The sequence below is a fragment of the Hylobates moloch genome, unplaced genomic scaffold (genome assembly GCF_009828535.3).
Source record: "Hylobates moloch isolate HMO894 unplaced genomic scaffold, HMol_V3 SCAFFOLD_3, whole genome shotgun sequence".
NCBI lineage: Eukaryota > Metazoa > Chordata > Mammalia > Primates > Hylobatidae > Hylobates > Hylobates moloch.
Genome location: NW_026652278.1, coordinates 16,205,684 through 16,218,332, shown reverse-complemented (window position 1 = coordinate 16,218,332; position 12,649 = coordinate 16,205,684). Strand labels below are relative to the sequence as shown.

Below are 12,649 nucleotides of genomic sequence, written 5' to 3'. Positions count from 1 at the left end.
GTTCTATATTTACAAAGGGTTCTGGTTAAGAGATCATGAATATTTGCATAGGTGCCCTTATGTATCGCTGAACACCCCGCCCCCCAACGGCATGCCTCTACTGAATGCACCTGATCCTGCTTTAAAAATGCCCTGACGGCATGCCTGTACTGAATGCACCTGATCCTGCTTGGATTTTCTGGCATTTCAGGGTATCATTAGAAATGCCCACGTTTATTGCACAGTAAAACACAGATGCGAGAGCCTCAGGTTGCCCCGAGACTGTGTGTGGTCTGGAAGTGGCCTGATTGCTGGGTGGCCCCAAGCAAGCTACTTCATTAATAAACTGGGCTTCCTTTCTTCATTGATAAAACCATAATTGGGTAGGCTAAACCAAAGGATCTCTAGGGCTGCCTCCAGTCCAAACTTTGTCTCTGGGATTCTAGTTGTTTAAAATAAGGACGACGACAATGATGATGGACGACGACAACGATGATGATGATGATTATGATAAACAGCCTTTGCTGTCCCCTTGATATGCGATTTATCCTTTACTTAATGAAAGTAGAAGTTGCGGTTATCTGAGCTGTAGGCGCATGGAGTCTAACTGTGCCTGGAAATGAGAGAGGAGGCAGAAGCCACTACAAAGCCCTTTCCTCCCTTACAGGCTCCATCTGCTTTGCAAACATGGGCATCGCCATGCTGGAGCCGGCCCTGCCCATCTGGATGATGGAGACCATGTGTTCCCGAAAGTGGCAGCTGGGTAAGGACTGGGGTGGGCTCTTCTGATTCAAGAACATTTGTCCTCAGGGCAGCCTTTGTCCTCAGGGCATCCCTGCTGAGTTGCCCTTATGGGGATAATAAAGTGATTGCTTGTGTTTGACTCTTAATGGGGTCATTGCTTAGGGCAGCCTTGGCATCTGTTTGTTCTCTGGTTTATCCATCATCCCTGAGGGGTGCAGAACTCACACAGACATGTCAGATCTGGGCAGAAATGAGAGTAAAAGTACAGTCAGCATCTTCCCCTGTTTCTGAACTGGACTAACTGGACAGCCATAAAATTTATGTGAAAGAGACTAATAACAAACTGGTTGTTAAAACGATTAATTCTTAAAAAGTATTTTTAATTTTGAAAAGTAATACATGCTTATTGTAACAAAATCAAAGTGTATTGATCGAGGAAGTAAAACATTTTTAAATTTCATGCTCATCTTTCTCCCTCCCCCAGCCCATCCCCTGTGATATTCATTGTTAACAGTTCTATGTCTTTTTCTAGATGGTTCTGTGTTTACCACCCTATTGCATGAAATGCCTAAAAATCCAACCAAGTGAATTTTGCCATTTATATCACTGTGTAACCTCTTGTTTTTCCTTCATGCAATTTTGTGGCCATGTTTCCATGTCAGAACACATAGATTTACTTTTTAAAATTAATTAAATTTTATTTTTTATCAAAGTTACACATGTACATAATTGTTAAGTCAAAGATAAAAGAATTATAAGGAAAAACAGCTGTCTTTTTCCCACACCTCTTGATCCCCAAAGCCCTTCAGATTCCATTACCTTCAACTCTTTTAGATCTTTCTTCTGCTGATACCCTTATGTCTCTAAATAATATGTGTACACCCCCGACTCTTTTTTTTTTTTTTTTTTTTGAGACAGAGTCTCACCCTGTCACCCAGGCTGGAGTGCAGTGGCACGATCTCCACTCACTGCAACCTCCGCCTCCCAGGTTCAAGCTATTCTCCTGCCTCAGCCTCCCTAGTAGCTGGGATTACAGGCATGTGCCACCACACCTGGCTAATTACACCCCCTTTTTAAAAATTTTCCAATGTCTGACATTGTCCACCAGCTTCCTAATACAGTAGATGGGGATTATTTAATGCCGTTGCAGCGCCACATGGAAATATCAAACAACCAGCTCACACATTTTCCCACCTTCTGTCCTCCCCGAATAATTGCATTACAGCTTCTTGTTAGACTGGCATTCAGCACTGACATTATTGTGACTGGGTAATTATTGTTCACAGCTGACTGAGCTATGTAGGGTACCATGATTAATTTCCTTTCTTTTTGCAAATTTAATTTTCCTGGAGTTAGTTGTTGCCTTGTCCTTTAATTTTCTTAATGTTTTATGTAGTGTGTATGAATATATCCACCAGTTTCTGGCAAAGATGAAAAATTCTCCAATTGCAGTCAAGTGTTGGCAAACCTGACCTTTCTGTGTATTCGCTCGTTTGTGGATGTCTATCCTAGGTCTTTGGTCTAGACTTTCCTTCCCCATCACCCCAGCATCTTCTGTGCCTCTCTTCTGTTTCCCGTATTCCTTGCCCTTGACTGACTTCCTCCTTATTGTACAGCATAGCCTCCCACAGCTTCCTGAGAGAGTGTGCGTGGCAAGTGAAGGTCTCTGAGACCCTGCATAGTTGCAAATATTTTACCCTCATCCTACACTTGGTTGACTTTGTCTGCGTGTATAATTCTTGGTTGGAAATCATTTTCCTTGGGAGTTTTCAGGCCGCTGTTCTGTTGTCTTCTAGCGTCCAGGGTTGCTGTAGGGCAGGCCAGTGTTGCCCTCATATCCGAGCCTCTGTAGGAGCCTGAGGGACCTCTACTTCTTCTCTAGGTTATAAAAGTCCACGTTGATGATTCACAGTGGGGTCTGTTTTCCTCCTCTGAGCTGAACACTTGCTTAATCAGCCCTTTCACTTGGGGAACCCCATGTTACAATTCTGGGGAGACTCTTTGTATTATTACTTTAATGAATCCCCCTATTTTCTCTCCTCTTTTACTCCAGTTGGCTGAGTGTTAGACTCCCTACTTTTATGCTTCTAATTTCTTGTCTTTCCCCTTTTCCATTGAGTTATTCCTCTTCATCTTTTAAACTGCCTATTGAGTTTTTAAAATTGGTGCTATCATATCTTAAATTTAAAGAGCCTTTTGTGTATACCCTGAGTGTTTTGGGGATTTTTGGTGAGGTCGTTGTTATTGCAATAACACCCTCCCTCGCACCATGTTCCTGTTTCAGCCTCTTGTGTTGCTGCTGGTTCCCATTCTGGTTAATTTCTCTGGAGAAACTGTCTCCTGCCAGGGTGAAGGCTGGAGTGCTGGGGGTCCCACTGCTCTTAACACAGCCTCTCGGCCTGCTTTCATGTTGACAGCCTCTGCTCTCAGCCCCACCTTCACAGTACCCGAAGCTTCAGTTCCCTTCTGGCTGTGAGGCACAACGGCTCTTGCCTCTTGCTGGCCTCACCATGTGCAGGTGGAAGATTCCAGCATTCTCTGTGGTGTCCTCTGCTCGCTTCTTCTTCGTATTGTCCCTTCTCTTCTCCCACTCTGTTTGTCCTCAGGAAGGTATGGGGGTAGGAGGGGGGTGGGCTGTGTGTCTAGAATTTTCTTCTATTCCTTTGCTAGCATTTAAATGGACTTTGAGGTGGGAGTGGAGAAAAACCTATAGATTCAGTCTGCCCTGTTTAACTGGAAACCCTTTATTCTTTTTTAATGGTTGCATATTGTTTTATTGTTAAAATAAAACAATATATAACTATTGAAATCCTCAGTCAGTCCCTATTATTGGGCATTTGGGCTCATTCTGTTGCCAGAAAAGGGATCTCAATCCAGACTCCAAGATAAAGTTTTTGGAAATCACTCAGGAAGGAATTCAAGGCATGTCACAGAACACAGGAGAAGAGGCAAGTTTATTAGAAACAACTCTGTTAGAGCAGGGCGTCCTCAGAGAGCACATCTGGACTTTCTGCTGTTGTAGGAGAGTGTCCTCGTACGTATCTTTAGGCTGTTTCCTTAACTCTAAACATCTCATGACTATGGGTCGTGACTGGCAAGGAATGTGCTTTGCTGGTTTTAAGATGGAGCTGAGCTTAAAATGGTGTAACTTCTGCTTCCCTAACAGTTCCAGTTTTTGCCATTAGAAACCCATATGGCAGACTGGGCGCGGTGGCTTATGCCTGCAATCCCAGCACTTTGGGAGGCCAAGGCAGGCGGATTTCTTGAGACCAGGAGTTCAAGACCAGCGAGACCCTGTCTCTACAAAAACAAAACAAAACAAAAAACAAAAAACCCAATAACAGCAACAAAAAAATTAGCCAGGAGTAGTGGCGCACACCTGAAGTCCCAGCTACTCGGGAGATTGAGGTGAGAGTATCACCTGAGCCCAGGAGGTCGAGGCTGCTGTGAGCCGTGGTCATGCCACTGCACTCCAGCCTGGGTGACAGAGTGAGACCCTGTCTCAAAAAGAAAGAGGAAACTACACTGCAGCGTATGGTTAACATGCATTCCTGTTCATGTTTGGAAATATATCTATAGGGTGCATTCTTAAAAGGTAGGCCGGGTGTGGTGGCTCACGCCTGTAATCCCAACACTTTGGGAGGCCAAGGCAGATAGATAACCTGAGGTCAGGAGCTTGAAACCTGCCTGGCCAACCATAGTGAAACCCCGTCTCTACTGAAAATACAAAAAATTAGCTGGGCGTGGTGGGTGGGGGGTGCCTGTAATCCCAGCTACCCGGGAGGCTGAGGCAGGAGAATCACTTGAACTCAGGAGGTGGAGGTTGCAGTGAGCCGAGATTGCACCATTGCACTCCAGCCTGGGCAGCAACAGCAAACTCTGTCTCACAAAAAAAAAAAAAAAAAAAAGACAGACATTTGACTATTTGGTGGCTCTTGCATTAACACAGGTAATAACAATCTTTCAGCATTTCCCACTTGAATAGGACAGAAAGGGGGTCTCGTTTTAATTAATTAATTAATTTATTTATTTATTTTGACACAGAGTTTCGCTCTTGTTGCCCAGGATGGAGTGCAATGGCGCGATCTTGGCTCACTGCAACCTCCGCCTCTTGGGTTCAAGCGATTCTCCTGCCTCAGCCTCCTGAGTAGCTGGGATTATAGGCATGCACTACCATACCTGGCTAATTTTGTACTTTTAGTGGAGATGAGATTTCTCCATGTTGGTCAGGCTGGTCTCAAACTCCCAACCTCAGGTGATCCACCCGCCTCGGCCTCCCAAAGTGCTGGGATTATAGGCGTGAGCCACCGTGCCCGGCCCTCACTTTAATTTATTTTTTACAAATTCTTCTTTTTTTTTTTTTGAGACAGAGTCTCACTTTGTCACCCAGGCTGGAGTGCAGTGGTGCAATCTCAGTTTGCTGCAACTTTCGCCTCCTGGGTTCAAGCGATTCTCGTGGCGTCAGCCTCCCCAGTAGCTAGGACTATAGGTGCGTGCCACCACACCCAGCTAATTTTTGTATGTTTAGTAGATATGGGGTTTTGCCATGTTGGCCAGGCTAGTCTCAAACTCCTGACCTCAGATGATCCACCTGCCTTGGCCTCCCAAATTATTGGGATTACAGGTGTGAGCCACCACACCCAGCCACAAATTCTTTATGAGTGAAACTGAGCATGTTTTCATATGTGTATTAGCCATGTGTATTTCTTTTACTATGAATTTCTTATGAATATACTCTGCCCATTTTTCTATGAAGTTATTTGTCCTTACTGATTTTATGTGTTCTTTATGTATTAAGATAATAATCTATTACCACATGTTTTATAGCTATTGCCCTCATATTGTTCTATGTCTTTTGACTTTATGGATTTTTCTTCAATGGATTTTTTTTAGCCACTCAAATATTTAAAATGCCACTAGTCAGGTTTAGCCGGCTTCCCTTTAGTGTCATTGTCATATCAAGTCAAGCTCAGAAAGGCCTTTCCCATGCTAAGATTTTTTTTTAATCACCTGTGTTTTCCCTTAATACATTTTTGATTTGTTTTTTACATTAAAATCTTGAACCTGTATGGAATTTATTTTGTCCCAAGGCATGTGTAGGAACCTAGTAGTTTTGTTCCCTGTATGGCCAGCCAGTTGTCCTAGGACCATTTCTGAAGCAGTGGATCTGATTCTTCCCATCCTCATCATTTTCTCAAGGACCACAAGTTCTTGGCTGTCTTTCTGGATTCTCTCTTTCATCCCATTGATCCACTTGCCATTCCTGTTTAGTTACTGTAGCTTTAGAATGTGGTTGCATATCTGGAAGGCTAGTCCTCCCCCACACACCTTTTTCTTTAAGAATTTATCAACAGTCCTTCCTAGAGATTTATGTCCTTTTTATAGTTCTTTCAAGGTACATGTGGATAGCTTCAGATGGAGACTCTCAGTTCTGAATCAAGCAGACATTTTCAATGTCCACAACCTTTCTTCAGGTGACCTTATTCTGTCACAGGCATCCAGCCCTGGGGAAGGGGGGTGTCTTGCCAGAAGCTGACCCCTGGCTTAGACTTTCCCTGTTCTGCCTGCCTCCTTGCAGTTGGCCTGGAGTGAGTACTAGTGTCTTTGGGATCTGAATTAAGTTGCTATGCTCTCTCATCGAACAATACCTAAAAAGTCCCAAATGGCTGGGGGAGAGGGGGTGAGGATGGAGGGAAACTGCTAATGGAGTGTGAGGTTTCTTTGTGGGATGGTGACAATGTTCTGTAATCAGATGGTGATGATGGTTGCACAACTCTGTGAATACACTAAACATCACTGAACCATGCACTGTCAAACGGTGAATTTTTTTTTTTTTTTTTTTTGAGACAGAGTCTCAGTCTGTTGCCCAGGCTGGAGAGCAGTGGTGCGATCTCAGCTCACTGCAACCTCTGCCACTCGGGTTCAAGCAGTTCTCCTGCCTCAGCCTCCCGAGTAGCTGTGGTTACAGGTGCCTACCACTGCACCTGGCTAATTTTGTATTTTTAGTAGAGATGGGGCTTCACCATCTTGGCCAGGCTGGTCTTGAACTCCTGACTTCGTGATCCACCCGCCTCGGCCTCCCAAAGTGCTGGGATTACAGGCGTGAGCCACTGCATCCGGCCCAAAGGGTGAATTTTAAACCTTGTGAATTGTGTCATAAAACAAAACCCAAACCAAGCCTGACATCAGAAGAGGTATTCAGCGAAGGAGGAAGGATTCTTGGAACTAAATAAGAATGTTTCTTAGGCAGAAAATTTAGCTCTGAACTCCCTAGCAGCCAAGATTAAAGAGGAAGCCCAAAGACCTTCAGAGCTCCTAAAGAGGCGTGCCGCTTGGCAGGAGGGGTGGACTTGGATCTGACACCGAGTCAGCGAACAGCAGATGAGAAGACACTCTCTGGCCTTGTTGCTCATACCCACTGCTGACGCTGGAGAGGCTGTTTCCCAGCTCTTCTTCCCTCTCGTCCTTGAGGTGACGTGGGTCTCTCGGTGTTTTCAGGAGGCGCCTGCTGTCCAAGTGGGGTGTGCACTGCTGAGTTGAGCTGCTGTGTTGACGTTGCATGCACTCCTGAGCTGAGAAGCTCTTATCTGTTTATTTATTTTTAGAGACAGGGTCTCATCCTGTCACCCAGGCTGGAGTGCACTGGTGTAATCATGGCTCACTGTAGCCTCGACCTCCTGGGCCCAAGCTGTCCTCCTGCCTCAGCCTCTCAAAGTGTTGGGATTACAGGCGTGAAATGGGTCTCTCGGCCGCCTAGCTGAACTCTCATCCTCTTTGAATGTGTCCTGGCCGTGTGCAGGACACTTAAGATGTTTTCTGCTCATCCTCTTCAGACAAAGCCTGAGGCTTTCTTTATAAAATCTTTAAAGTCAGCCAGAAGCCGTGGGCCATCAGGGGCAGATAGCAGAGTGCAGGCTGCCTGGATCTCATCAGATTGCTGTGTGGGGCTTATCACCGGCGCCAGACGTTCACTCAACCAGCTTGCTGCACATTTCCACCACCGAGGTTCCTCCTTTCATTTGCCCCAGAGATAGACATGTCTGTCTTCAAGAGAATCAGGTTTCTTTACCTGCCTCCTGTGTCAGCACCAGCAGGAGGGGAAATACCCCACCTTCCCTAGTTCTCTGTAGCTTTCAGCGTATGGATCACTGACCCTGGGGATGGGGTACTGTGAGTGACGCAATGCGGAGGCCCCAGTGCTAAGGGTGGGGAGCTGCCCCTGCAGCCCAACCTCTGGTGTTCAGGAATCTTCTCTGAGCTTGCTCCAGTCCAGGGTGAAAGGAAGGCTGTTCTGCCTTTATGCTTCCCCTCACTGTTTCTGGAGAAAGACTGTGATATTTGAAGTCAGGGCAAACAATCTTATTAGCTGTATGGGTGGCACAGGGTTGCTCTTGCTGAAGGCATTGTTTTTGGCCACATTTTTCAGGGGTGGTAAAGATGGCAGCTCACCCATCTTCCATGTGGCTCCCTTGCCACCCTGCCCCCCAAATTCCTCATCTGCCACTTGAGGGGAAGCCCTGGGCTTGAGTGGGTGGAGAAAGAATGATTTCATGGTGTTTTCTCTATAACTGAGTTCTAGGTCAGATGGCCTTTCTGGACACCTTGAGACTTAGGGACTTACAGTTCGGGGTGAGGCCTACAAGCCCCCAAAGGGAAGCTGAAGCCCTGGGCAACAGGCCCCAGACAAGGATGGAGCCACACTCTTGTCTTCTGGTTCTTCCAGCCCCTTTGTATTTAATGAGCTGTGGGGATGCAAAGTGGGACGGAGGGTAGGACACGGGCCTGTACCAGAAGACAAGAGGGACTGCCAGCCTTCTGTGGCCCTGGGGTGCGAGGACTCAGGATCCTCCTAAGCCTGCCATAGGACAGGGCAGACCATTGCCCCTATTCTGGTTCTAGTCCAAGCCCTTGGCCTTCAGGGAGGGGTCATCTGGAGCTTGGAGGAAACCCAAGGTCTCATTTCCAGCTTTGCTTCCGGGGCTGGATGGCCAGCTCAGCTCCCCGCAGGCTTCGTGATGGCCGGAGCCTCTCCCTCACTGGCTGGCCAAGGCTGTGGCTGAAGCCAGATTTTACCCAAATCACAAGGGATGGTAGAAGCTCTCCCTTTGGTGAACTTTGTGGTGTGAGCAGAGATACGTGAAGAGTGTTGCTCCGCAGAAGGGAGGGTTCCTGCCATGGCCCAGGGCACTGTTGCAGGCCAGTCCCAGCCAACACTTTTCTCACTGAGTCGGGAGAAGCCCTAGAAAGAATTCTTGCTGAGGCTGGGTGCGTGGCTCATGCCTGTAATCCTAGCACTTTGGGAGGCTGAGGCAGGTGGATCACTTGAGCCCAAGGGGCAGAGGTTGCAGTGAGCCGAGATTGTGCCATTGCACCCCAGCCTGGGCAACAGAGCCACTGACATTCAGCCTCTATTGAGACTCCACCTCAAAAAACAAACAAACAGTATCTTCCAGTACTGGAACTACAGTCCCTCAGGGGAGTGAATGGCCACAGGGAGTGGCGTCTGCCTTCTGGATGGAGTCTGGGCCCTCTGGGTCGCCACAGACCTCTCTTCTCTCCATTTTCCATTTTCTTTCTCTGACACTGAGGCTGAGTGTCAGTGATTCTTTATCATGGTATCTGCACTGTTATTTTTGCTTGCAATTTGCTTGTTTTATTCATTTATACCTACCTGGCCCTTGGGGATTCTTATCATGAGACAAAGGTTGTCATGATATCTTACTGTCCGGACTAACAGTCTCTAGAGCTGGTAGGAAGTCCTACGACGACACAGCTTTTGAGGCCAGGTTTATACACCATCTGCTCTGCGGAGCTTGACCAGACGCAGTTCCAGGTCCCCAGAGCATGACACCTGTGTTTTTGTTATGTTCCTCACTTCGCCAGGTCACAGTTTAAACGTCATCTGCTCCTTTCCTTCAAAACACTTGCGTCAGGACAAGAATCACGTTGTCATTGTCTTTGCTGCAGGCCAGTGCTATGCTGGGCACGTGGCTGTCAGTAAATGTTTGCTCAATCAGATTACACTGAACAATTATTTGGCCACCACATATTGCTAAGCATGACAGAAATAATTCTCTGGAAAATGAAATGAGATTGCTCTTTATTAGTGTTTCCCAGAACCCCCATGTCTAGAATGATCTGGTTTTGGATTTAGCTCATGGAGCCATTTATTTGGAAGTCCCTGCTGTGTTGGAAGACTCAGCTTGTTTCTGGGTTTGATGGTAGACATTCGTCGTTTATCCTAAAGAGACAAAATCACACTTGCCTGTGAGTGTGTGGCCAGCTGCCGGGATGAGAAGGACCTCCAGGCCCCATGCATTTTGAGTGTAGCAGGCACTCGGTCATCTGATATTTACCTGCATGTCTCACTTATGCAGTCCTCTGATTGAGAACAAAGTAACTTTTACTATGTATGGGCAAGGCTTGGAATCAAGTCTGGTATATCTGATTTCAAGGAAAAAATACTAAAATCACTCGGAGTTTGAAAAGCAGTCTCTCATAAAGAGATTGTCCTGTGGTTCTAATAATGGATGAGGACCAGACACAGCTGATGTGGATAATTCCCTTGGTAGCCAAGCTGGGTCTGATACAGCTAGGCCTTTCTGTTCAATGTGGAGGACACATTCAAGGCCACTGCTGCCACCACTAGCAGAAAATCACCCTGGGCACATCAGAACCTGGGGGATGCAGGTGTCCTCTATGGCGACAGCAATAAAACTTGGATAGGAGGCCGGGCGTGGTGGCTCATGCCTGTAATCCCAGCACTTTGGGAGGCTGAGGCGGGCGGATCACCTGAGGTCAGGAGTTTGAGACCAGCCTGACCAACGTGTTGAAACTCAGTTTCTACTAAAAATACAAAAATTAACCAGGTGTGGTGGCGCGTGCCTGTCGTCTCAGCTACTTGGGAGGCTGAGGCAAGAGAATCACTTGAACCCGGGAGGCAGAGGTTGCAGTGAGCCAAGATCATGCCACTGCACTGCAGCCTGGGTGACGGAGCAAGACTCCGTCTCAAAAAAAAAAAAAAAAAAATCTGACTTGGCCACAAAAAATGACCAGATAGACATTTATGTTGCTGACATAGAAAAATGTTCATAAAGCCAACTGAAACAAGCAGGATAGAGTATAATCCTTTTTTTTTGAAAATCAAAACACACATAAATATATTTACATATGTAAATAAACTTACAGGGGAAAATAACTGTGGTGATTATCTGAGTAATGGATGGGGTTTGGGGTAATTTTAACTTTTTTGTTTTGCTTATCTCATGGTTCCCTAATTCATTCAATGACTGTGTCTTACTTCCGTCGGATGAAATCACACATAAGGTTGCAGGTGCTGAGCTCCCAGGCAGGAGCTGTTCGTATCCGCCCATGTGTGAAGCCCACCACCAGCCAGAGATGGAGGCAAGATGAAGCAGTTGATAGAGAAAGGACTTTCATTTCTGGAGTGTCTCAGCAGCTTTGTGTGGAGGAGAAGCCACGTGGGTCCAGACCAGATCCGGCAGGCGCCGGATATTAGCTGCTGGGGTGTGGGCCCTGGGGCTTCATTTCATCTGCTCTAATCAACGTTGTGGTGTCTACAGTTATTAGTTTTTCTAACATATGACTGATATCAGCACTGATAAGGTCTCCTTTTCATAAATTTACAGGCGTTGCTTTCTTGCCAGCTAGTATCTCTTATCTCATTGGAACCAATATTTTTGGGATACTTGCACACAAAATGGGGAGGTAAGATGATATGAAAACAACACTCATTCTGTTATAATAATGTAGTTCTTTCAAAAAATTCTAAGTTGTTTCTGCCTTCGCTGTTACAAGTAATTGTTTTGATTTCCATTGAAAATTTGGACTAGAAAAAAATCAAACGATCATTTCTTGATGGTGCTTTTTCTTTTGGTAGGTGGCTTTGTGCTCTTCTGGGAATGATAATTGTTGGAGTCAGCATTTTATGTGTGAGTAAAAGATGGCATTCGACAAGTGGGAACCATCTGTGAATAAAACTTGTGCTTTGGGCAAGAATCACCAAGAAACATTTTACGTTTGAGTTTGTTGATATTTTATTACAGCTTTCATTTTATTCTAATTTTTTATCATCTTAAAAATGTTTGGACAAGACTTTCCAAGGAGTGTATTTTCATTTTATGTCAGAAATTATTTAAAATGTTTTATTTCACAGTTTACGTCTAACGTTTCCCCTGCATCATCTTAAGCTTGACAGTGTCTTAAACACTTCAAGACAACCAACCTGAAACAATAGCAAGATATTTTTCTAGAATAAAATCTCTTCTACCAATGGCCAATATCCATCCCTCATGAGGCCTACTTGTTCTTGTCAAAACTTGAGGGTGGACTAGGCTGATCTTTCATATATGCCGGTGACAAATTTTTCATGGTGGTCATAAAACTTGTTTCAAGCTTTGACTTTTAAAGATTTGGAGGGTCCGTTTCTTCACAAATCCCACCCTCCTTCCTCCTGTTTTCTTCAGAAGGGAACAGGCATACCATGCCCAGAGGAAACACAAGTTCATAACTTTCTGAGATGATTTAGAATTGGATCTCTTGTTATTTTAGCATAACATTTATTTTCTCTTACAGATTCCATTTGCAAAAAACATTTATGGACTCATAGCTCCGAACTTTGGAGTTGGTTTTGCAATTGGTAAGTCACATGAACCTTGTGCCTACATTTAAAACCGCTTTTCCACTAGGAAGGGTTCTTCTTCCTCTGGTAGGCTGTAGTTCCTCAACCTAAATTTCTAGAATCTTGGAAGGAGGCTGCAGGCAGCTTAGCTAAATTACAGCCTGTCGATTCTCCATGTAAAGACACCTGCTTCTGCGCACTAGTCATTTATTTCCTGAAAACCAGTATTTTTTAAAAGCTGATATTTACAGAAGGAAACTGATGCTCCACTGCAGGGGCTGGGCA

General features: G+C 45.5%; 1 protein-coding gene across 1 annotated transcript in view; it reads left to right on the top strand.

Moving 5' to 3' along the window:
- Positions 1 to 12,649, top strand: part of SLC18A2 (solute carrier family 18 member A2) — a 40,125-nt gene that overhangs the window by 16,152 nt on the left and 11,324 nt on the right. Inside the window, exons 10-13 of the mRNA XM_032176753.2 lie at positions 647 to 742; positions 11,373 to 11,451; positions 11,624 to 11,675; positions 12,319 to 12,382. Of these exons, the coding sequence (XP_032032644.1) occupies positions 647 to 742; positions 11,373 to 11,451; positions 11,624 to 11,675; positions 12,319 to 12,382 (291 nt within the window). The remainder of the gene's footprint in view (positions 1 to 646; positions 743 to 11,372; positions 11,452 to 11,623; positions 11,676 to 12,318; positions 12,383 to 12,649) is intronic.